This window comes from Aotus nancymaae, unplaced genomic scaffold (genome assembly GCF_030222135.1).
Source record: "Aotus nancymaae isolate 86718 unplaced genomic scaffold, 86718_ANA_hifiasm-v0.15.2.pri h1tg000040l, whole genome shotgun sequence".
NCBI classification, from domain to species: domain Eukaryota; kingdom Metazoa; phylum Chordata; class Mammalia; order Primates; family Aotidae; genus Aotus; species Aotus nancymaae.
In genome coordinates, this window is record NW_026988454.1 from 96,075,437 (window position 1) to 96,101,462 (window position 26,026).

The 26,026-nt window shown below is 38.2% G+C and overlaps 1 protein-coding gene across 1 annotated transcript in view; it reads right to left on the minus strand.

Annotated features, from left to right (window-relative positions):
* The window catches only part of COL19A1 (collagen type XIX alpha 1 chain), a 357,310-nt gene that overhangs the window by 84,836 nt on the left and 246,448 nt on the right, over window positions 1-26,026 (minus strand). Inside the window, exons 17-18 of the mRNA XM_064360928.1 lie at window positions 15,804-15,866; window positions 6,785-6,826 (exon numbers count right to left, since the gene is read on the minus strand). Coding sequence (XP_064216998.1) covers window positions 6,785-6,826; window positions 15,804-15,866 — 105 coding nt within the window. The remainder of the gene's footprint in view (window positions 1-6,784; window positions 6,827-15,803; window positions 15,867-26,026) is intronic.

Here is a 26,026-nt window from a genome sequence, read left to right on the forward strand (position 1 = left end):
TAGAATCCACCAAGCCTTCATGTATCAGGTACCCGAAATAAAAGAAATTTAAAAATTTACAATCAAAGACAAAATCCCCTGTATTTCCTATTTCTACCCAGAAGGAGCCACTCTCAAGAATTTAGTATTTATATTTTCAGTTTATATGATTGTACTTTTACTGCATATGTGGAATCAGAAACAATATATTGAGTATTTAAAACAAATTCCATAAATAGCTTTATCTCATATATAACCTACTACGACTTGTTTTTTCCACTCAGTATTGTTTTTAATATACATATCTATTGATACATATGATCTCATTCATTCATTGTAACAGCTGAGTAGCAGTCTAACATGTTAATAAAACAGGGTTTATCCCAGCCCCAATGATGGGCACTTGGGTTGTACCAGCTTTTCTCTATTATAAACAAGGCTGCAGTGAACATCTCTAATCCTGGCCCGTGTGTGGATGTACCTGATTGCATTTTGAAGCCTCTAACAGTCTACCCAAAAGTGCTTCAAGTACAGATTTACTACAGCCCTAAAATCTCAGCTTATTTTTTTATATGTATATCCTAATCCATATCTTGTGATTTTCTGTAATGGATAGACAATATCATGTTTGTATTAATTAGCCTTCTAGATTTAAGGGATACATTTTGTCAAATTTAATCTTAATTTTATTAAAATTTTAAAACTGTGGGACCAGCCCAAACAGAGCCTACCTCTGTTGATAACAAAATGTCGAGTTACCTTTAAGGTATAACAGAGCGAAAAACCGCAATCATGCAGCCTTGGCATGCACAACAGAAAAAGCTTTGACCTGTAACAACAGCTGGAACCAACAAATCCTCCCCTCAGGTGGAACTAAGAAGACCAGAACATGACCAGAATCTAAACTCTTTCAGAAGCAAGGGGTCTACTGGCCCTGAATATCCAGGGCTAAAATCTACCTCAACATACCTTACCATAAATGGTCAAATTTGAAGCTGTCCAATCAGACCCTGCCAAACCCACATCTCTAAATCCTGTCCCTTGCCCCCTGATCCCTTAAAACTTGCCCCAATCCCTAAATCTGGGAGGCAAATTTAAGCCTGACTCCTGTCTCTTTGCTGGCTGGTTTTGCAATAAAATCTTTCTTTTCTCAAAAGCTGGTGCCATAGTTATTGGCTTCGGTACACTGGGGAGTGAGCCCATCTGCTTGACAACAATATTGTAAAATACATATTTGGTCTTTATCCCAGTTTCCTGGCATACAACTCATAAAATCCTTGGAATCCCCAAAGCAATAAGTGTCATTTTGTTTGTTAATGAGTTGACTGGTAGCTGGCAACCCCTAGGTAGCTTCAGCATTGGGCTGGTCACCTGAAGGACCAAGGCTTGGTTAGAGTCTTTTCAGCCTCACCTCCATCCTCTGGGGAGGAGAGAGAGACTGAAGGTTAACTTGGTCACCAATGACAAATGATTTAATCGATCATGCCTACATAATGAAGCTTTCATAAAAACCACAAGGACTGGGTTTGGAGAGCTTCTGTAGAGCTTAAGTTGTAGAGGTCCCTGGAAGGTGGCCTGACCAGGGAGGGCATGGGAGCTTGGAAGCCTGGCACCCCTTCCCACATACCTTGCCCTGTGTACTTCTTCACCTGCAACCTTTGTAACATCCTTTACAATAAACTGGTAAATGTAGTAAATATCTTCGTGACTTCTGTGAGCCATTCCAGCAAATTAGTCAAAACCAAGGAGGGGCTCATGAAGACCCTGATTTATAGCCAGTTGATCAAAAGCACAGATAAAACAACATGAGGCTTTCGATTGGCATATGAAGTGGAGGGCAGTCTTGTGGGATTGAGCCCTCAATCTGTGGGATCTGTTGCTACTACCAGTTAAATAGTATGAAGTGAATGGAATTAGAGGACAACCAGCTGGTGTCTGCTGCAGAACTGATTGCTTGCTTGCTTGCTGTGAGTGAAAAACTCTCACACATTTGGTCATAGAAATAAGAGGTATTTTGTGCTGTGAGAGTTGATACTAGGAAAGAAGTGTTTGCTTTTATGATTCACCTCAGTACTAATTTTTTATACCATTAGGCTTTCAGCTAGTAATAGTAAGGCCCTGTTGGAGAGCCAAGGAACCAAATGGATAAGAAGCCAATTTGCAGACTTGTCAGTACAAATATTCTAGAGCAGTGTTTCCCAAAGTTCAGTCATCCACATCCCAACTGCATAATATTCGCTATGTCCACACACCACCTATATATACATAGCTTATTTTTTTTCTTTAAATGCACTCACATTTTAAATTTAAATATTCAATGTCTTTTGCAGCAGTATCCATGAAATTTAAAGTTTAGTGTGCTGGATACAGACTTTTTCCTAATTCGAGTAAGCTACATAAGTATTGTTTTTTCTATGATACTATCTAAACACCCTGTGTATCATCAGTCTTATTCTTACCACATTATAAAATAAGTCATTTTTTTTAGATATAGTAAATTATATTCAAGGTAAGGAGAGGGAGAAGTTGGGAGATACATTTAAGGGACCAACTGTTGTTGGTTTGAGAGATGAAATAAACAATTAGCCTTGTATAGGCATTAGGGTGTACAGAGTGACCTTCATGTTACCCATCTGGTAGGTGCTACAATCTCCATTGCATAGGCGTGAAGGAAAAATATGTCTACTAGTTAGACTAGTGTAATAAAAGTACAAAGATGAGAAGGGGTCTAGAAATTGCTTGTAAAAATCAAATCTGCCAATATCAAAGGGGAAGGGTAGGAGAACATACATGTAGAAATAAGAGTAATTATAGGCTGGGTACAGTGGTTCACGCCTGTAAATTCCAGCACTTCAGGAGGCTGGGTGGGCAGATCGTGAGGTCGGGAGACTGAGACCATCCTGGCCAACATGGTGAAACCCAATCTCTACTAAAATACAAAAAGTTAGCCAGGCATGGTGGTGCACGCCTGTAGTCCCAGCTACTCAGGAGACTGAGGCAGGGGAATTGCTTGAATGGGGGAGGTGGAGATTGCAGTGAGCTGAGATTGCGCCACTGCACTCCAGTCTGGCAACAGAGCGAGACTGTCTCAACAACAACAACAACAAAACGAAATAAGAGTAATTATATTCATTGTTGCCCTATAGGTGAACCAATGTAAATAGGTCTCCCGGAAAATATAGAGGAAGGACACAAAAGAGGTTGTGGTCCATCTTTCCACATAGTCTTTGGATGACATTGGGATGAAAGAAAATCTTAGAGACCTCTTTCTTCATAAAATTCTGCAAGCAAAAGCATTTTCTACCTGAACCTTAGATACTTAGGGGTTTATATTTCATATTTGTTTTTTTTTTCTTTAATACTCACTCTCCTCATGTAGCATTTCATATTTAAATTGAATGTTCAGTCATTTATCACTGTAGATATGCATTGAAACACAAGTGACGAATTTACTTTGCACTAGGAAAGACTCTCCTTCAGTTTGACACTTTTGATGCTATTTGAAAGGCTTGGTGCTGTAGAGATTCCACCTTTTCCCCAACAGTCTTCCGCACAAGACACCTGCTATTTTCTCAGCAGTGCTTAGATATCCTGCCACTTTGTTCCACTGTCTCTATAAAACAACAATTCTCCTCAAGTAACTTGCAAATACATTATCCCTACACCACATCCTGTCAGTCTCGGTCAAGCCACAGAGCAGGGATCATCCATTATTTCCACACTGGTAGACTGGTCATGTGGATAGTCTTCATGGCCATTTATTGTTAATAGCAAGTTGTGTTCCTTGGTGGTTCTCCCTATATCATAATGTTCTTGATACAGGATGTGGCTGCTAAACCAGGGGTGATTGGTGTGTGTATTCCAGTGCTGTTTGTGCTTGTTCTGGTGCTTCAATGTACCGTTGGGTTCCGAAGGGTTGGCTCTTTGAGTAATTCTATTTGGCTGGTCAGTGCATTGAGAAGTAGCATATTATAAAGGAATGATGAATAACTTATGTTAATTATTCTTCTGGTTAAATCTTTTATTCTACAGCACAAATTAAGTACCTTCTCTGTCAAAATTACGGTGGGATATACAAAGATGAGCAAGACCAGGTGCTAAGAATGAGAACAATTAATACTAAAAAGGGCTAAATGAGACTTAATGAGAGAAAGGAAAGATTGAGGTGGGTGAATAGAAAATCTTTAGTTATAGTTATTGTTATTATATAGTTTTAGTTATTGTGCTTTTGAGTAACTTCCTCTTATTTAATTTTAATCCTTCTATCAAATCTTTGTATAGATACAATTATGCCCATTGTGCGAATGAGGAAATGGATGCTTAGAGAAATGAAGTGGCTTTCCCAAGGTGACCTAGCTGTTAATGCCATAATCAATTTTTTGTCCCAAAGCTCATGCTCTTCCTATTACTCAGTGGTTCTTAGCCCTGGCTATGCATTAGAATCATCTGAAACACTTTTAAATAATAGAGATAGGAGCCCCACCCCAAATCAGAGTCTGTGGATGGAGCCTGAGCATGGGTAGTTTTTAAAAGCTTTCCAGGTGATTCCAATGTGTAGCCAGGATTCAGAAGCACTGGGGTTCACCACAGGTACAAGCAAAGGTCTTTGAGAACAGCTTGATGGAGTTTTACATTTTCACTGTTGTGACTTACATTACATTAAAAATTTTAAAAACTAAGGTATTGGTTCAGAAAGGATAGTAAGTAGACTTGCATGGGAAGAGTTGATTTCACTCTTCCAGCAACTGCTATGCTTATGTTTGTGTTTGTTTGGTTGTTTTGAGACAAGGTCTAGCTCTGTTGCTCAGGCTGGAGTGCAGTGGTGCGACTATGGCTCACTGCAGCCTCCACCTCCTGGCTCCAAGTGATCTTCTTGCCTCAGCCTCCCTGGGAAGTTGGGACTACAGGTGTTTGCCAGCATGCCCAGCTAATATTTTTATTTTTTGTAGGGATGGGGTATCACTATATTGCCCATGCTAGTCTAACTCCTGGGCTCAAGTGTTCTTCCTATCTTGGCCTCCCAAAGTACTGGGATTACAGGTGCGAGCTACCACCTGTAATTTTTGTTTATTTTATGCATTGTTTATTGGCAATTTCCTATTAATCATGCTTTTAAAAAGTCCTTTTATGTGTCCATTTATGTCATGTACTGCATCAAGTTCCCTGTAGACTCTTCTACGTTATTTATTTGAGTGAGAGGAAGGAATAGTTATGCCACTGGCTTTTCCTAATTCTACTTAAGATTTTGAAGCAATTAGAAAAGATTTTGAACAACAGAAAAGGTCCTTAGAGTTTGAAATACACCTGTTTTACAGAATCAAATTTCTCATCAGTGAGGTCTTAAGAATTTCTAAGTAACATATGTTTCCTAATGAACGCAGCAAAACAGAAGCCAGCTGTTTTGTTTCAAGAAATGAATCATCATTTAAATACTTTAAAAGTCACAACTCTCTTCGTTGCTCAGCTGTCCTATGTGACAAGCTTTGCAGCTTTTTTCCCTCCTTAGCCTGCCTATGTCCAGAAGTCATTGTTTAAAATGTAATGCGTTTGTTACGGTGGCGTATGGTTTCTGTTAGCCACTAGGTTACCGGAAATAATGCTAATGTACTAGCAATAAAATCTACCACACACAAATGACTTATTGCTGTGTAATCAATTTTTGGACGTCTTTTTCAGAATGTCAAAGTTGTATTTATTTATTTAGCAGAAAATTTCATTTTCAATCATCAATCTATAAGAAGCTCCTAGTTTCTGTTGGACTATCTTTTAGCGTAACTTCTGCTGATGGGTGTACAACTTTTTGAATGAATTGGTTGCATTGATTTATAAGGCACCAAAGTCATATTTTCTTGGATTCATGTCGAAATCCCCTGCCCTCAATCAAGAGAATTTTTACAGGGTGAATAAGTGGAGGTAGCACTCACAAGCCACATTCCCTCAGAGTATTTTCAAACCTACTCATCTCTGCCTGTAGATTTAATGTGTATTATTTTTTCTGACAATGGCACATTCGAATGGAATCTGAGGTCATTACAATTTCAGAATCAAACAGGAGTGAAGCATCTTATTGTGAGGGGAAGTGAATCTGTTATCTTTACAGCTACTACTGTTCAGTATAAAATCCCACCAAAAATGGCTGACAGGGCAGCCTATGTTTTGGTACTTAAGAAGACACAAAATAGTGAATCTGGGCCTGAGGCATTTTGCCAAAGGGGTCTTCAGATTATTTTTGCCACCTACATGGATTCATAAAACATTTAATTACAAACAAAATCTTGTGTCCTGATTTCATTTATCTTATTATAATAATTTCCCCTTGATATGTTCCTTTTCTTGCAGCCAACTGCTACTCAGCAGTCCTTGCTGGTCTCTGAAGCAGATTCCAATCCTACTGCTTGGTCAGGAAGCAGGCGGAGGTGTCTGCCCACTGCAGGCTGGACACCTTCCCAGAGACTGTACAAAATACTGGACCCTTTTATTCTCTTTAAAAATCTGATTTCCAGTGGGTGCAGTGGCTCAAGCCTGTAATCCCAGAACTTTGGGAGGCTGAGGCAGGTGGATTGCCTGAGGTCAGGAGTTCAAGACCAGCTTGGCCAACATGGTAAAACTCTGTCTCTACTAAAAATACAAAAATTATCTGGGAGTGGTGGCACATGCCTGTAATTCCAGCTACTTGGGAGGCTGAGGCAGGAGAATCACTTGAACCTGCAGTGGGCAGAGGTTGCAGTGAGCCAAAGATCGCACCACTGCACTCCAGCCTGGGCAACAGAGCAAGACTCCATCTAAAAAAAAAAAATCTGATTACCTTGTCTCCTTTCAGGCCACCAGCTTCATGTTCATCATTTCCCTAGGGTAGGAAAAACAATTTAAATTAAAAAAGAAAAATCCACTTATTTTTAATGCATTCATTCTGTAACAGTAGTCAGATAATAGTACTGTAACAGCTTTTTATGGATAGTAGATCATATTTACAGACACCTTTGTCTTTCTCACCTGTTGTTAAATATTCCTGCTAAATATTCTACAAAATAATTCCAGCTTTGGAGACCCCATGCATCTTCTTTGTGACTTCTTAAGGAGACTGCTTCTAAAGAAACATCACACCTCTGGGGATAAAACTCACTACTCCAAATCCATACCTGGCCACTTCATCTGGCCTCTCCATGTATCTGAGCATCTCTGATCTGCTCTCCTTACTCTCAAATCTTCTTTATTGTTCTCAGACCACTACATTAGACTCTATGGTCCCTGGGCAGGTGACCTTGCTTGTAACTATACTGAAAAAATACAAGTTCTCAGACACCACTTCTTTTTTTTCCTTTTTGTGGACAATGGTGTCTCACTATATTGCCCAGGCAGGTCTTGAACTCCTGGGCTCAAGCTATCCTCCTGCCTCTGCCTCTCTAAAAGCTGGGATTGCAGGCATGAGCCATTGTGCTGGGCCTCAGACATCACTTCTAATTCCTGCCAGTGATCTACCAACCCACGTGCATGCACACCCTGAGTGTAGTTAATGAGCTCTTTCACATCTTATCAGTGGTTGTTTCCTCTATAAATCCTCTGATTCCCATGCCCTCTGCCTTCTTAGGAGATTTTCCTTATTAACATTACCTCTTGCTATTAGGTGAAATTGGCCAATTTGGTAAAGTTAAGTAAAATGTAGCAAAAATGGACCAATTTCTTTAACACCTCTCTTTCTCTCTCTACCTACCTATTCTACCTTCTTTAAACTTAACACATAAAAAACATACAGTTCTCCAGCACACATTTCCCTTATGTTACTCTCTCTCCTCCCATTTCTGGACAATTATCTCAAAAGGGTAGTTAGTGTTTTCTGCATTCAGTGACCAAGACAGCCTTAATGCTTCCCTCAGCTGGAATAAACTTTGGATAGGCTTGTTCCTGACTCCAGATCGTGACCTCTCTATTTCTAGACCAATTGCTTCAGAAAATCTGTATTGTAAGTTCTTTCTCTATCCCTTTCAGATGTAAATCTTTCTAAGAGCCTCCTGTTAGTTTTACAATCTGGGAACACCTTTCTTAAGGACCTGGGAGCCATCCCTTTAAAATGTAATCATGGAGAAGATAGCGCCACTATCTTCCAGGCTTTGTGGGAGGGTAGGAGCCTAACTTCAGCCTTGTGCCAGGATGTAAACCTTCTTCCTGTCACAAAGATATGAGAAAGTTTACTCTTCCTTTGGGTAAAGCTGATTAGCAAACACAAAGAAGTGTGTTCTCTCTTCTACTTGAATACTTAAAAACTCTCCTGAACTTTGTTTCAGTGGAATTGAGGTCAGATTAAGTGTGCTGTCTCTCCTCTATTGCAATACACTTGAATAATATCTTCCTTACCTATTTAACTTTGTCAGGTGCAATTTTTTATTTGACACCACTTATTAATCTCCTGTTTACTCCTAAACTCATATGTATTTGGCACTGGTCCCAATCAGTCCACTGATGTGACCCTCTAATGTTATTAATAATATCTTTGCTGCTTACTCTAATGGAGTCTTCATTATTTGACCTCCTTGCTACACTTGTCGCTCTCTTGGTTCATATGATAGCGTATTCTCCTGGTTCCTTCCTATCTCTGTGACTTCTTCTTCCCTCATCTGTTAAAGCTTGGACTTCCTCAGGACTTTCTTCTTTGTGATTCAACACTTTCTCCCAGGCACTCTTATTTATCTTCATGGCATAGGTAATATTTACACAGCCATATTTATAAACCCAGGACATGCTTCCCTTCTGAGTTTTAGACTCATATATCTAATTTACATACCCAGCATATATTTCCCTTCTGAATTTTAGACCCTAATTTTCTACTTTTCTCGAAGCAATTCAAATTCAACAAGTTTAAAACTGAAACAAAAAAATTCAACAAATACACAAATATATGAGAGACAAAAATTACATCACACTGCTAACATTGTTTAGTACAGAAATGAGAGAAGAAGAATTATTTTTTTTCTAACGTGTCTCTGCAGTTTTTCTTTTTAAGTTGAGCAGCAATTTTGTTTTACGATTTAAAACAATTAACAAAGAAAACCTGAACTCTTCCTCTTTGTCTGGGTATCATTCTCAATACCATTTGGTTTGGCTGTGCCCCACCACAATCTCATTTAGAATTACAGCTCCCATAATTCCCACATGTTGCGGGAGGGACCCAGAGGGAGGTAATTGAATCATGGGGATGGGTCTTTGCTGTGCTATTCTCATGATAGTGAGTAAGTCTCATGAGATCTGATGGTTTTATAAAGGGGAGTTTCCCTGCAGAAACTCTCTCTTCTCTTGTCTGCCGCCATGTCTGATGTGCCTTTCACCTTACATCATGTGGCCTCCCCAGTCACATGGAACTGTGAGTCCATTAAACCTCTTTCTTTTATAAATTGCCCAGTTTAGGGTATGTCTTTATCAGCAGCATAAAAATGGACTTAACCACCCTCTTTCTTATTCCTCATGTATGATCAGTCATCCAGTCATCCACTCTGTCTTCCCAAGTGTCTTCTCTTCTCTTCAGAGACAGAGTCCACCTGCCTATACCTAGGCAGGCCACCATCATGCCTTGCCATGATTATTGCAGTCAGTCTCTAACTGGCCATCTACAATCCAATCTTGCTTTCCTGACACACATATTCTCTATGTAAGGTCAGAAAAATATCTTCAAAAGACATTCTGACATCCATTTTTTTTATAACTTTGATATCACCATCAAATCCCTGCATGACCTGAACTCATTTCCCTCTCCAGCATCATGTTGGCCACTCATCTTCCTCAGAAGCTTCAGTTATCATGGTTTTCCTTCAGCTCCCTAAATTGACCTCCAGATCATCACTCTTTGTCCTCACCTTTTAGTCTGGCCAGAAACTAGCTATTAGTCAGGTCTTAACTATTATGAAATGCCATTCATGAAAGCCTCTGCTGGCATTCAATAAATATTGGGCAAATAAGCCAGTAATTCTAATCATGTGCTTTTTCCATTAAACTTATTTTTCTGATTAAAAATACATGTGTTGATAGAAAATCTAAAAGATACAGAAACATTTAGACAACAAAAATATACAGAGGTACCCATTCAGATCACTATTGCTATCATCTGATATTTTAAATATGCTTTCCATGTTATTTATGCTACTCCAATAAAAAATTAGTAGTTTATTAATGATATTATTATTGCTCTTATAATGGATATTCTCTCATTTTCTTCTGTCAACTTTGGTCTGTGATATCTAAATTGGAAATAAAAATTATATTCTCAAAATTTTGTTCTAAATTATTACAACCAACAGTATTTGAAAATGAAATGTGAAAACACAAGATATATATATATATATATATATATATATATATATATATATATATATATGTTTATAAAGAACCAGCAGTTACAAAATGGCAGGTTGCTTGACTGTAACCTGCACAGAAGCATAAATCTTAGAGATGTCTCAAAAACACTAGTCACTTGAGCATGGTGTCAGCCAGTATGCACAAAACATCAGCATCTCTCCCTGGCTGTACTTATGGTAGAACACTTATTAGAAAACTGGAACATACTTCGGTCTGAGATATGATTTGCCTGGAGATGGTCTTTGGCTTGGAAGGCCCCATGCTCTTGGATTACAGAGCAGGAGAACACCTAAAGCGCCTTTGAGAAGAGCATATTCTAGCATAGCCCACCTCACACTCAATAACCTACAGGGCATGAGAGATGCTGTAGCTGGGATGAAGGAATCCCTCTGCAGCCCCAACTCCTAGTGTCCTATCAATAGGCTTTATTGTTTTAAAATCTTGATTTTCCTGATGACTTTCACACACAGAAAAACAACACAGCCATTTATTGCTCATCAGAGCACCATGTTTGCTTCACTCGATAGCAAGGCCAGGAAATCCATCTAATCAAGGACTCTCAGTGGCCTTTAGTGCTGTTCCCCACTCTTGGGTTAGTAATACTCAAGGCAGATTCAAACTTGAGCTTCAGTAGCATTCATTCATTGGCATGTGAGCTGCTTCTCCCTACTTTCTCCAAGCTAGCTGTACCGGACAATTACCTGGCTTCATGAAAATAAGAGGCACAGTCTTTGTGTTTCTGGAACTGCAGTTCTGCCTCAGATGCTATTCTAATTTTATTAGATTACTTTTTGCCTTGGTGCCATGTTAAGGTTCTTGCAAGCCTTCCAAATAAATATAATAGTCCATATGTCTATGGCTAAAAACATCTAAAAGTCCATATGTCTATGCCTAAGTCCACAATGTTTCCCAAAGCCAGTGATCCTGGGACACAGAGAAGGAGAGAGATGAAGTTAGAACTTAAACTTTATTTCTCAATCTTCTGGGCCCAGTTTTGAATGTGTTTATTAAAAAAATATTGTGGTGATGCAGTGAGGGTTGTGGTGTGAGGATGCTAATCTGCATGCCTATCTCAAGAATTCTAGGATGTCAGCATTTGTTCTTGGGTCTCTGTGGGAATGGTGAATGGAACTTTGGAACCTATGGCAAGTGAAAGACTCAAGCTACTGAAAGTCTTAAAGAGGGTTTTCTCTGGAAAGAAGAGAATGTACCTGGATATACATGGATTGAACCATATTAGATGACAATTTTTGTAGGCCCTAGAGAGTAAAATATCAGCAGTTTTCTACTATTCAACTAATAAAAGAACCCAAGGATATGAACTCCTTCCTAGGATATAGAGTCATTACAAATCCCCCGGGTTAGTTTTTGGGGAACTTGCTGTAATATCCTAGGCATGAGGGGAGATAAAGTTCAGAAAAACCAGGTTATTTTTTATAGGTTGAAATTGTGTACCTCCCACTCCCATTTATATGTATAAATCGTAACACCCAGAACTTCAGAATGTGAATTTATTTGCCAATAGGGTCATTGCAGATGTAATTAATAATTAGTAAAAGTAATCAGTTAAGATGAGAACATGCTGGAGTAGGTTGGGCTCCTAATCCAGTAAGACTGTGTCCTCATAAAAAGGGAAATTTTACAGAGACATCCACACAGGGAGAACACCATGTGAAGGTGGCCAAGAAAACACCAGAGCTAGGAGAGAGGCCTGAAAGACATTCCTCCCTAGCACCTTCGAAGATAGCATGGCCCTGCCAACACCTTCATCTTGACTTCTGGCCTCTAGAACCATGAGATGATAAATTTCTGGGCCACTCAGTTTGTGACATTGTGTTGTGGCAGCCCTAGCAAGTTAAAACATAATATTTGGGCTAAGAAAGCTGTGCTCACTTGAAAATAAGGCCTAAGGCTGGCTCAAAGACCACACTCTTAGTTATCTGCAAAGAAACCTTTTCAACAGCCGCAAGTGTGGAGGGCCATGAAAGGAAGGGAGGACTTAAGTGAACTGGAGGGCTGTCTGTAATCAGACCAACATCTAAAAGTCCATATGTCTGTGCCTAAGTCCACAATGTTTCCCAAAGCCAGAGATCCTAGAACACAGGGAAGGAGAGAGATGAAGTTAGAACTTAAACTTTATTTCTCAATTTTCTGGGCCCAGAAAGATTGCCTGCAGCATCTCCAAGGGAGCCTTCACTTTATATGACATTGTTGGGTTTAACGCACTGCTTGAAAAGGCCTTGAATATTGGATTTTGGATAAAGGCTTTCTGTCCTTTCTAGTCTGTAGATATTAAAGTGAAGTTATGATTTAATATGTGAAAAGAAAAATAGATTATTTTGCTAGCAAATTGGTTTTTTTTTTTTGATCAACAATTTGGAGAAATGAATACAAGAATTGGTTGCTGGGAGGCACAGCATCAATCTCCAACAGCTGAGACCGAGTGTGGTGATGTAAGATAACACAACTCTGCATTTTCAATCTGGCTCTTTAAAAACAACATCAAATGTAAAATCCGCTAGTACTTGGCCTCCACCGATAAACCGTATTTTTTTTCTCTATCTAAAGTGTAGTAAGGAACTGTGGGTCTGATGGCTTCAGTAGTTGACAGAGCCTATCAAATTTTTATTAAAACCCCTAGAGCTGGAAACAATGAAGTGCAATTTTACTGGATCATGAGCAGATTTTCCTTGAGGGGAAGAATATGCTCAGCATTGTTGCTTTTTTGCAAACAATCTTGCAGAATGGGAGCAGCTGTTTTGCACATTATTTTTGTGATAGAGAAATCTACCTTTTATTCTTTGCCTTCTTAAGTGGGCATGCAAAAATACACATCAACACACTTATATAATCTTCCTAACCTCACTCCTTAGGCTGTCTCTCTATTCCTCACTTGCTTTGTTTTCTTCTCCATCCCTTTTTTGATTTGTGCTGTGAGGAGAGAGAGTTTCTTACACCTGAGCTTCTCCCTCCAGATGACATAAGGAAAATCACAGGGGAAAAGATCAGTTCCTGTATGGGAGCCAGAGAGCAAGTGAGGATCCTGGGAACAGAAAATGAACCATGGACTCTTTGAGTTCGGAACAAGGAAGGGCAATTAATGAGTAGTCTGTTACTCATTCTCCCATGGGTAGTTGCTTCAGCAGAATCTGGGCTGTGTGACTGCTGAAGCTGCTGTGAGTTTAAGAGCTGAGGTCCAGGGCTCCAGTGTAGACATTACATAAATCAATGCCAATTTAAAAGGGAAGATTATTTTAACCTTGGAGTGTCACTTGCTATGTCTCAATACATGGTCTATTATTTAATCTCTAGGAAGGTTTCCCTCAGGCCCTGCTTCTCTCTGTGCTTATTTGCTACAGCCAGACCATCCAGCATGCTGCAAATTGCAAAATGAAACAACCTCAGTATCCAAAAACAGACAGGGGTAGGTGGTGGTGACATTGCCAATGGAAAACATGCATCATGCTCATCACAGCACATTTGGATTTTCCTTTGTGAAGTTGAGAGTAAGGAGAAGGTGGTTACAATATAGAAGTATGGGGCAGTGTGGGTTCTAGGAAGGTGGATCCCACCATCTCCATCCTTCCTGGTGGGACCTCAGTGTAAGGGCTCTGACTACTCTCAAAGGAAACAATAAAGTGTTTGGTAAGTTACATTCCCTTAATTCGCAGATGCATCTAAAGCCTCTGATGCTGAATGCTTATAGTGCATCATTTGGGATAATAGCTATGCTCTCTTCTCTTTATCCAGTCATACTCCAGCTTTAAAGTCACATTTAGAGAACATGTGGACTAAATACCTATGCACCTCTATTTTTTAATGGCAACAATGTAACAGGGGTTCTTAATAGAACTAACTTCAAAGTACTGGTTTATGTCTAGCAAGATTCTCCACTCAGCTGCTCTGGTCAGCCCCCATTATTTTTTTGAAATATAACCTTAAAGTTAAAAAATTTACATTCTCAACTTTAGACTCTAAAATATAAATGCTCCATATATCTTCATTTAAGGGAAAACTGACTCATCAGCAAGACAAACTATATAGCAAGGTAGTGTTGGGAGACCTGTAAAGATACAAGCTTTAAAAGTTTTGCAAGGGATAGCAAATATTTAAGTAGCTGAGTAGCAACTTGGTATATTTTATACCAAGGGTGATAGTAATATAGTGTGTTCTTTAAGTTTTTCTAGCTGACACTGAGACATCAGAGCCAACTTATTCTCATTATTTTGAAGCATTTATGATAAATCCTATTTTATAACAGCAGGTATCATTACAGGTATCATTAAATTGATTAAATTTAGACATGCTTCAGAGTTCTTTTTTTTTCACTTGTGCTAAGCCTTAACATTTTGAAAAAGCTAGCAAAGTTCTATTAAAGAAATGTTTAATAAAGAAACATGAAATATATCCTAAACATTCTTCCTAATATAATACTCCCTGGAAAACCTAAATAAACAAGAGAATTTAAAATAGCATCACTATCAAATTTATAAAGTATGAAAAACTTTCCACATTTGATTTTAAATTTGTCAACCACAAATTACCTAAGTCTTTGTGTTGACCTTATTCTAATGAAAGAAAAATTCGGATTTTATAATTAGTTAGCTAGTCATTTAACAAACCTTTTTGGCATATAGAGTCTCTTCGGGATTTCTAAACATAGAGGAATAACAGCTGTCAGAAAAAATTATAGGAAGGGAAAGTAAGAACATAGAAAAGAAAGACATAAAGGGAAGTGTCTCCAATTCTTTCTGTGGTTCAAGGAATCAATGATGAACCATATGTAAACAAGGCATCCTAGTAAGTGGACAGAATGCTTCACACAAAGTGATCATCGCCCAAATATTTGTCACTGAATGATGAATCAATCAATGATCTCACCTAGATCATCTACTCTTGGCTGCTACTCTATTGAGCTTCTTGTAGAATCTGGAACAAAACTCCCTTGCTTTTGCCACTTGGATACTTTCATGTCAGCATTCCAACTATCTCAAATATGATTTAAAAAAAACCTTGGGGAAATTAAACATAGTTTCTCCTGAAAGGTAAGGACTCTCATCCTTGAACTGTAGTATGCAAATATTTGCTTGGGATTTTGGTGCAGCACCTATTGGTTTTGATAAGAAATCTATCACCTGTTGTGCTACCCAGAGCTTCAAAGTAGCAAATAATTTCTTTCTGCCCTCAGAGAGGTTAGAAATATGATATTATCAATGGCAGAACACAACTTTTTGCATTAACAAACTTTGAACAAATTTTCAAAAAAAATTTGTTTGGATAAAAACCTAGATTTGTATACTAAGAAAAATGTATTTTTATTTTTGTTTTTGGAAACACAGCTTTCAGTATGAAAAGATGTTTAAATAAATGTGATCATGTATAAAAGTCTGAAAAGTTAGGAATTAATAAGTTTTTTTTTCAAAAATACAATCACATAAAACTTCTATGTATTATAAATTGTGGAAAAAAAGAAGCCATACCTTGTCATCCTTGTTATAAGATCCACCAAGAGTCTGGTGTATTCCTTGTATTCCAGGAGGTCCCTGTAGTATAAACAAATCAAAGAAAAATAATGTACACATTTACCAAAACAATGCATATTTAAATAATATATCTAAGAACTCTAGCATATTTAAATAATATATCTAAGAACTCATATAGTGAAGAAAAAGGAAGTGTCTGTTTAGTTAAATATTCTGGTTAATACAGAAATACATGGACATTAACTTATTATCAGGCTTATAAGATATTTCTAGGTTAAATCCATCATGAATCCAAAAAGAGGTCCTAAGTGGGAGTGTGTAACATTTTATCAGAAGGTCAATTATCAGCATATTCTTCATTAAAAAAAATTATACCCATAAAACCCTCCCAGAGAAGAGGTTGTAACTCTTCAGTTTATTTTTGGCATTTCTCACAGGACTTTGATCAATGTACTATAGAACTGTGTGTTCCCACATGTTATTCACTTAGTAAATGTGGGAAAAATGTTTTTCTATTGCTTTTCTTTTTGGAACTAGTTGTATGAAAATGGGATGCACATGGACTTTTGGGCCAGAAAAAGATGTCTGCTATAAAACCTCAGACTTAAGACATTTAAATATTGGTAGTTTTCAGTTGTCCTGGAAATAATTCAATAAGCACTATGCTTGTCTTGGAATGGACAGGAAAGAAGCAAAGACATTTGGCTGTCCCTAAAGCTTCTAGGAAGAAAGAAAGGGAAGACTTTTCTAGGTTTTTCAGGGATTACATTTTGGGTGAGGGCCATAAAAAACACAAACATTAGTATTGTTTTAGATTAAGTAATTCAAGTCAAATAGCTTCAATTATCTCAGAAAAGATATTGCAGGGAGATTGCATATTTTATCCAGATCTCAAAAGCTAGGAAGAGAGAAAATATTATAGAGGCCAAGTTCTTAACATGTTACCTCAGAAGATAAGACACAGAAGGAGGATAATTAGGCAAAATCAAACAGCACCATTATACAAAGGTTGTTTTGTTATTTTTAAAAGAGAATGAAAGCTTCAAAAAGTGGAGAAAAATTTTAAGAAGCAATTGTTAGCTGCACTCACTGATACAGGTAACACCTTAGGTATACAGAATAGATTAATGTTGGTTAACATTTACACCAGGTATTTCTTATGAGGAGCTTGTGACTGAAGATCTCTTCTAATATAAAACCTTTGCATTGTGCCACTAAATATAAAGGGCACAAGAATGAGGTGATGGATACTTAGAAGCAGGTTGATATAGTTCTTGAGAAAATAATGGGCCTCATGAGTAATGGCATATCCTATGATTGGGAAGACAAACGATGCTGTTATCCTACTGAAACAATAACGGAGCTATTGTCAGAAGAGAATTCTCATGGCATTACATATATTTTATGTAACTTTTCACCAGCTAGCATCATGTGCAGAATTCTAGGTCAGTTAGAGGAAGTAATGAAGAAAGTAATCATTGAGTGTGTGTGTGGTGGGGGTTGTTACACAAAGTTTCTAGCCAAGAACATGCAAGTTAAAATCTTATTCTTGAAAGTCAAGAGACATGAGGTTCCATACATATTGATCCTTCTGCAAATATATCATAAGGCAAGGAGGAATTTTAGACACTATATATAGTAGCATTAACAGGTGGCTTAGAGGTATATGTATAGCAGGCATCTGATCAGTGAATGTGTGTTGATGACAAGGCTGATTAAATCAAAGAACAGTGATGAGGTTAAGTAAATTTAACTTCATACATATTCTAGTTAAAAGAGAGAGTCTTAATTATTATGGCTCTTAAATATAGCAGAATAATTAATAATGCAGTCTTCCAAATAGAGTAGCAGAATCCATCAAATAATAACAGCAAACGTTTTTTGTTATTGTTTTTTGAGACAGTCTCACTCTGTCGCCCAGGTTGGAGCGTAGTGGCACAATCCCAGCTCACTGCCACCTCTGCCTCCCAGGTTCATGCGATTCTTGTGCCTCAGCCTTCCGAGTAGCTGGGACTACAGGCATGTGCTATCACACCTGGCCAATTTTTGTATTTTTAGTAGAGGTAGGGTTTTACCATGTTGGTCAGGCTGGTCTCAAACTCCTAAACACAAGTGATCCACCTGCCTTGTCCTCCCAAAGTGCTGGGATTACAGGTATGAGCCACTAGAGCCAGCCAATAGTAAACATTTATGTAGTGCTTATTATGTGCCAAGCATTATAGCAGGAGTTAACTTATTTAGTCCCTACAATGACACATGAGGAATGTCCCATCATTCTTTCTGATTCAAAGATAAAGAAAATGAGGGTTGGAAATGTTTAACTGGTCCAAGGTCACAGCACTGGTAAATGGCAGAGCTAATGCTTAACATCAGCATTGGGCCCAGAGCCAGCTCTCGTCTACTCTATTATCTTCGCTTAAAGGCAAACTTGGCCAAAAATCACTTTTGCAGTAATTTTCTTATCATGATGATGTGTATGCCCTAGAGAATACTGAGTGATCACTTTTCTATGTTCTATTTACTTTACTGAAATTGAAAAAAAAAATCAACAAAATATGTATGTAGCACTGCTGCCAGATACTTCACTGTGCTTGGTGCAGGAGGTGAGAAAGTGAGCACTTTCCCTTTAGCTGTACCCCTACTGTGTAGTTGACAGAGGCCCCTTTATCTACTCCTTGTGTCTCCCATCTATGTTCATACAGCCTCTTAACCCATGTTAGGGAGATCATCCCTGAATATTACAAAACATTTCTCCTAGTCTGTGACTGTATTCAAATGCATTCTTTCTTCTTTGTATAGGTTGGAGAGCAGGTAGTCTGAGATATAAGAAGTGTAAATCCTCTAAAAGGGTTCTGGGAGGGAGTAAGGAAAAGAAGCTGGAAAATAAATGTGTGGTGGGGTTTGCAAGGCATAAAACAGGTAGCAGTGTAAATGAGAATAGTAGAAACAATAGAATGATAATGACTTGTAAAAAATTGGGTGAAATGGGATATGATCCTTTACAGACTGGTCATCTGCCCACAGAGGATAGTTGTATTTCAAAAGTGCACTATATACTTCTCATTCTGGATCCTGATCTGGCTGCTGCTGAGCTTACCACTGGGGGTAAGGTGGGAGACTGTGGCTCAGTGCAGCTGTTCCCTCTAAAAACAAAGGCAAGGGCACAACTCACTAAAAACAATGCCAAGAGCCATGAGGCTATAGAAAAGTTGAACATTATTATTCAAATATCCACAAGATTAATAAACGATTAAAAATTACTTGCACATTTTCATATGTTCTGTTTTTGTCACAAAATATCTTATCTTCAAAGTAGTAATTGAAGTGGGTTTGATCTGAAGTTTCAGATCAAAAGGGAGGCCAACTACTTAATTCTCATGATGACCATTTATGATGACATTTTCTTTCTTACTTTTCTAGTCACTGGGATGTTTGGGTACCACAAATTCCAAGTCTAATGTAACAGAAATTTACAGCCAACAGTCTACCCTGCAGGCAATACAAACTCTCCCAGCTGACTGAAGGAATCCTGCAGAGACTGAAAAGAGACACCAATTAGAGTCTTCTGGAAGTGCCCCTCTACTCTGACTATAGTCAGTGAGGCAGTACCTCACTTAGTTGCTCTAAAGCTGTCAAAGATAGTGGCCATAGATAAGCTCCATGCATTTAAATTGCAAACACAATTCTGTTTACAATTGGAAAACAATATAGACCTTGGGGTTTTGGAACTGGTGGCTGTCCTATAGCCATATCCCAAGAGTTGTGCTATTTTTCTAACTTCTATCCTGGTATGAAACATGGCTGGAGAAGATCCAAGGAGTTATTTGTTTCCAAGTTTAGCTAGAGTTGTCTATCTTGCAGACTATCAATTAACTTTGAGAAAGAAGTTAAAGACTTGTGGTAAGTGACAGATCTCTTGGCATGACATGGTGTTAGTAGATGCTCTAGGTCACTTGATAAAACACTTTCTCTGAGGTTTGCATTTACAAGGACCCATCAAAAAGACACTTAGATGACCCAGGCCCAGTGGTGAAGGGAGGCCAACTGCAGAGGGCATGACAGCCTTGGCTAATGCTCTTAGGAGCTCTACTAAGAAAAGTGGTTGAAGGTTTATGGAAAGAAAAAATGGCCCAATATCTTGCTCATAACAGTGACTTACAACATGGCTGTACACAAGTCATGGCTATACAATATCTATATTTTATGGAGCTTTGTTTACTCTATTTGTATGGGATTGGGAGATATAGGACATCTGGATTAATGTGGTAAGGACACAGTTACAGAATAGCTAAAAAATGCTAATGAACTCCAGGGAGACACAACGTTCAGAACCCAACTGTATTGATTCCTAATTATCTGAGAGGCCTGTAAACCTAGTGTGTATAGACAGCCTGATGTCGTTTCTTACTGCAAAGAACTACAGCAAGTGTCATAAAGTGAATTAAAGCTGTATTCAATTTGGAAAGTATGTACTCTTAGCAATAGTTCTAGCAGCTTTTAAATAGTTTTTGGCTTAAATCTTGCTGGAGGTGGAAAACAAATACCATGATGTCTGCCACCGGACTTGTCAGACACACAGTGTAAAAATAATGAGCTATTTGCATGATCATTCCCTTAGTAGATTTCAGTTTTGGCTGCACATTCCCAAAGTTTAAATTTGGGAAGAGTTCTCTGTTAAAACTATAGTCCTTATCCCTAGTCCTAGCTGCATTTTTTACTTTTTAGCCAATTTACCCAGTATGTTTAGCTTAAAGAGCCATATTTTTGCCTTTTCTTCCCTCTCTGTTCTTTGCCATAAGCTGCCTGGGCAAGTCAGAGCTTGAGCCTTCTGATTCACCTTCAGCACACCCTGCACATTGTGGGTCAGGGTCTCTGTGGCTCTGTAGTCAACTCCCCTGCTCACTCTCTGATCCTCACTCCTAAACTATTTTCCTTTCTCCCTTTTCTCTAAAAATACCCTGCAGCTCTTCATCTCTGTTGACTGGTCTCCTTGAGCCATCCAGATGCCACTTAAGCACCATAGCTCTTCAATCTCCTATTGGAAGCTTTTTTCAGGATAAAAATACGTATTTTCAGGTTACGTACAACTGCTTTTGGCCCTATGGGTTTTCAAATAAATTCAAGAACAACCTTTGAAATACCAGAAACTTCTGTGAAGGGAGTTGTACTAACCCAATTCTCTTCAAAAGTGCTAAAAAGTAGCTTTTCTATAAGAACAGATAGAATGCTTGTTGGAAAGTCCTTTGGACTAATTTGCAAGAAACCTTTCCGATGTTCTAATGGCTTGTAAAAAAAAAAGCAGAGATCAGTAGTTATTTATCCCTTTGTATTAAAAAAAAAAAAAAAAAGCCATTAGGAAGCCTGAATTCAGACATAGGAATGGTGAGGTGAAGCAATAATAACAGTTGGAAAAGGTAATGTCAAATGAGTTTTTCTCTCTTTTATGTTTCCCTCTATGACATATTATATATAACTTAGTAATGCACGTTTACATTGAGTATAGTGACTTATGTACATGTTTGTATTTTGTTGTGACAAAGACTTTGTGAAGGCAAGGAGTTTTGATCCTTTTAAACTCAGCACGATACCGTCTGCGGTATCTCTCTCCCATCACCAGCACCAAATGTTTGTTAAATTCAGTAGAGTCATTGCTTTTATAAGAAAAACTCTGTGGAGAAAGCCAATTTTTTGCTTGTTGGTTTTGGTTTTAGTTAGAAACGGTATCGAACAGAGCAAAGGGCTTGCTGCTTCCAAATTTATAGAAGACAAGACCAACATATTTAGATTAACCTTAGAATGTGGCTAGTTAATTGAAAGCATAGCTATAGTGAGCTCCAGTTAAGTAGAAAAGAGCTCATGGATGGATTTTTGGACTTGAATTACAACATATAAAGTTGTACAGTAACTCTGAGGAAAAAAATCAATAAAGTTCTTTAGATAGAAAATATTTGAGTACTCAATTTCTTTTTTTTTTTCATCACATATCCTGTTCTTTGTCTTAATATTTGCTCAAAATATTTTTTTTTTCAGTGTCTCTGGGGTTTAATTACATACATTAAACAGTTAAAATTGTAAAAATCCATAGTAATGGATTTTTTTTCTGAGAATGCTTCTGCTACAAATTTTTAGTAATGAAAGGGATGCCAATACTTCCTCCCCACCAAAAAACAAAACACCAAAAACAAACAAACAAAATAACAATTACTAGAAAGTCTTGAAGTATAAAATGTGATTCCTAAAGCCAAGAGCAGATTCAGTGAGTGTTTATATTATTCGTACATTTCAATATAGAGACTTCAGACTCTCATACTTGGGATTAAATGGGCCACCCTAGGAAACATGGGCCAGATATAAATGAAATTTAAAGGTTCCCAGGAGGAGCTCTTTTTCCTTCAAATATCTTGCCTACTCTCCAGGTTATGCCCAAAATGTCTTATTTTTGTTGGTGTTAGCTTGTATTGCCAGATCAAATGCAAATGTTCCTGGGAGACGTAATACTAATGGTTCATGTTTTCACAGCTCTGGATAATTCTAAAAGTAATTTAACATATTTTCTTGGGTGGTAGGGTAATGTGACTGTAAAATGCATTATCTTATTTGATTCTCATAATAACCAAGTAAAGTGGGCATTATTATATTTTCTATTTAACAGATGGAAAAACCAAGAGACTTTTCCCCAAACCACACAAATGGTAGAACAAAGTCCAAAATCACTCCATTCTAATAGATTCATGTGAACTGTTCATTACATATTTCCCAAGAGCAAGGTGGGTAGGACAGAAAAAGAAGAAGAATAAAGGTATGGCCCTTGGGGGCTAGGGACAGGAGAAGACAGCACCAAGGAGGAAAGGGTGGCCAAGGACTCTGCAGACTGCATCTCTGCCTCCACCATCATTAGGCTAAGGGTTCTCACTTTATGGAAAGAGGCTCTGAGAAATGAAGTTACTTCTTGTGAGCCAAGTCTTTAGGTTAACTTAGTTTGTAAGTGGTGGGGGCTCAAATGGAAATAAGCTCAGAGAAAATTCGTGTTTCAGTGCTAATTCGATGGACATGCTTCCTTCATTGGTCAATATAAAAGAATATAGTTATGAAACTTGAATGCTTTCAATTTTAAAATAGACATTTTCAAGTATGTTTGTTCACATTGAACATAGAATCTAATGAGTTTTTCCAGATAATGAATATGTATATGCATATATTTAGGCCAACATTCTTAGATGGATGAAGTTTCTTTACAAAGACTGTAATAGAGGAAAATAGAAAGGAGGGGAGCAAAGCAGATAGAAGAAAAATTTACAAGCAGATGGTAATAAAAGAGAAAATAGAAAGGAGGGGAGCAAAGCAGATAGAAGAAAAATTCACAAGCAGTTGATAATAAAAGAGGAAAAATATCAACCCTTTTGCCTTAGAAATGGTAGGTCCTAAATCTGAGAGAGAAAGACAAAAATAATGAGAAGATGGCAAATGATTAAATGAGGATGATGATAACAAAAATATTAGTAAATAATAGTTACCCTTTGAAAATGACAATTATGTGGTAGGTACATACATTATTGCAGTTAGCTCTTACAACAATCCAGTGAAGTGATGTTTTTCTTATCTTACATGTAACAAAAGACTAAATATCTGACTCAAGATCATATAACTAGTAGACAAGAGATAGGTTTCAACTCAGATCTGTCTAACCCCACAGCCTTGATCTTTTTCCTTTAAACCACCTCACAGTGAGAAGGATGATAGGAAAATAAAATATCAGTCATATTAAAGTTGGTTTTTAAAAAATCAAGAAGGGCATTGTGTGGTGAAACATCACAGGATTAATGAGATACACAATACTAAGGGTCAAGCAAAGAGAGGTCTGAGACTTGGTGTAGATATGCCTTTTGAAAGAGTCAGGCACTGTGGTTCACACTTGTAACCCTAGCACTTTGGGAGGCTGAGGTGGGAAGATTGCCTGAGCTCAGGAGTTCGAGACCAGCCTGGACAACATGGTGAAACCGTGTCTCTACTAAAATACAAAAAAATTAGAAGGGCATGGTGGTGTGCATCTGTAGTCCCAGCTACTCAGGAGGCTGAGGCAGGAGAATTGCTTGAACTGGGGAGACAGAGGTTGCAGTGAGCCAAGATCACACCACTGCACTCAGCTGCACTGAGCAACAGAGCAAGACTCCATCTACAAAAAAAAAAAAGAGAAAGAAGCACTTGGATGACAAGAAGAGTCAAGAGGAAAGTGACCAGAATGGGAGGAGGGAAGGATAAGAGATAAGAGAGAGAAACACATGGAGACATAGGGAAGTTCAAAACCATGGAGGGCTCCTATTAGAGAGAGAGCAGGAGAAAGGAGCAGAGTTAGGCTGAGAAGGAAAAGGAAGAAAGTCAGCAAGCTCAACTAGCATCTTAAATAACTTTTGAGGTTTCAATAACACCAAAGGAAGAGTAAGGAGTGAAGGCACTTATAAGATAGTGGAAGAAAAGCAAAAATAAATATAGTCAAAACAGGTGAGATAAAATACTAGCTAATCAAGAGAGTATATTGTTTGGGGATGATTTTGGTGTACAGAAACTCCAATGAGCATGAAATTGCAGTGGAGAACAGTTGTGGGAAAGTTGTCACACTCACAGAAAATGAAATATCCTTCGCTTAAGACTGCAATAGTGCCATTGTATTCTGTTATGGAGGAGAGATTGTGTATTAGCATTGCAGGAGTCTGAAGAATTTAAGTGATATAATACAATGGTTTAAGCATTTATCAAGGACATCTTTTGCGAATCTCCCCTACAAAAGATAATAGTTTAGCTGGAAGCTGGCAGTGACATGCTTATTCTTGGTGAATGTCTGAAAATTCTGAGCAGTGCTGTGATCCATGATCTTCTCTCGTCTCAGCTAGTTTTTTCCTCAGTTTGGCATATACTGGCACCATACCTTGAAAGATCTACAGCTCCTAAGTGTCTCAGTCTAAGATATCGCTAGCATCCGTGGTTCACAAGTTCAGAGGCAGTGCGATTAACAGGTGAAGGATTGTGGCAAAGGCAGCTCTGGATCTTGAATGAGAATTTTTCACATCTGCCACTTTGGACATTTTTCAAACTCTTTACCCCGTATATTCCAGGAAAGTGCTCACTTGAGCTGGGCTTGTCTGCTTCTGGCCTGCATACTGAGCTGTGTAATTGAGGGAACTCAAGCATAGGCCGTTTATGGTTGTATGAATAAGCAAAATGCTCAATATGTGATCTTATTGTTTTCCAAAATTGCACAGTCCCTGGTTTCACTTGTCATTTTGGAACAGAAGTGGGAGGATGAGACTGTGACAGTGAATGCATTCAATGAGTATAATTAACCCATTTCATAAAAGCAGATTTTCTAAATTATGCTAGGAAGCATGTAGGTTTTTTAACACTTTGTTTTCCAAGGCAGAAAAAAAATATTTTTAAAGGTGCTTATATTCCCAGATATCAACCTAATTGGTGTAAAGCCCACTGCCTTACTGATACAGTGGGACATTTTGACTGATTTCCACAGCAGGATAGTTAGAAAAAAAAAAAAAAGATTGCTCCCATAATGCTGCCATTCTGCTTATCCATCCATAAAATGTTTCATACTCATCTCTCCCCAGTATGTCCGGAAAAAGGAAAAATATTATTTGTCAGTGTCCTGCAATATAAGGAGCAGCAGGAATCTTTAGAGTGCCTTGCCACCCACAGATGCAACATCAATGACCCAGCACAAGGTGATAAAAGTCACAGGGGCATGAAAACTAGCAAGGAGGGGAATGTGTAAAACAAATTATTTGTATCCAGGGGTGTCTTCAAAAGATCACCACCAACAAAAACCATACCTTAGGAAAAACTGTGCCTCCACTCCCTTGTCTGTCCTCAGGAAGTTTTCAATATGTCACTGCAATCTGGAGGAAAGTTGGCTTACATGGACCCGACAGGCAGCCTGCACCTATGAATGCTTTGGGTTTTCATTTACTGTAATTAAGTGATAACGTTCATTCTCTTTAAAAGTGTCAGTAGAATAACAGCTCTTCCTGAGTAGAGAAAATGCAGTTTCCAAGGCACACTGCTGGGACTTACGATAACCAGGCCGATGGCACTGGCTTATACACTGCCAAGTTACATAGAGGCCAAGGGCATGTGCACAACTTGAATACCTGGGGATGTTCTGGACAGCTCTGGAATAACTGGATGATTGTGGTCTTCATTTTAAATTCAAATGT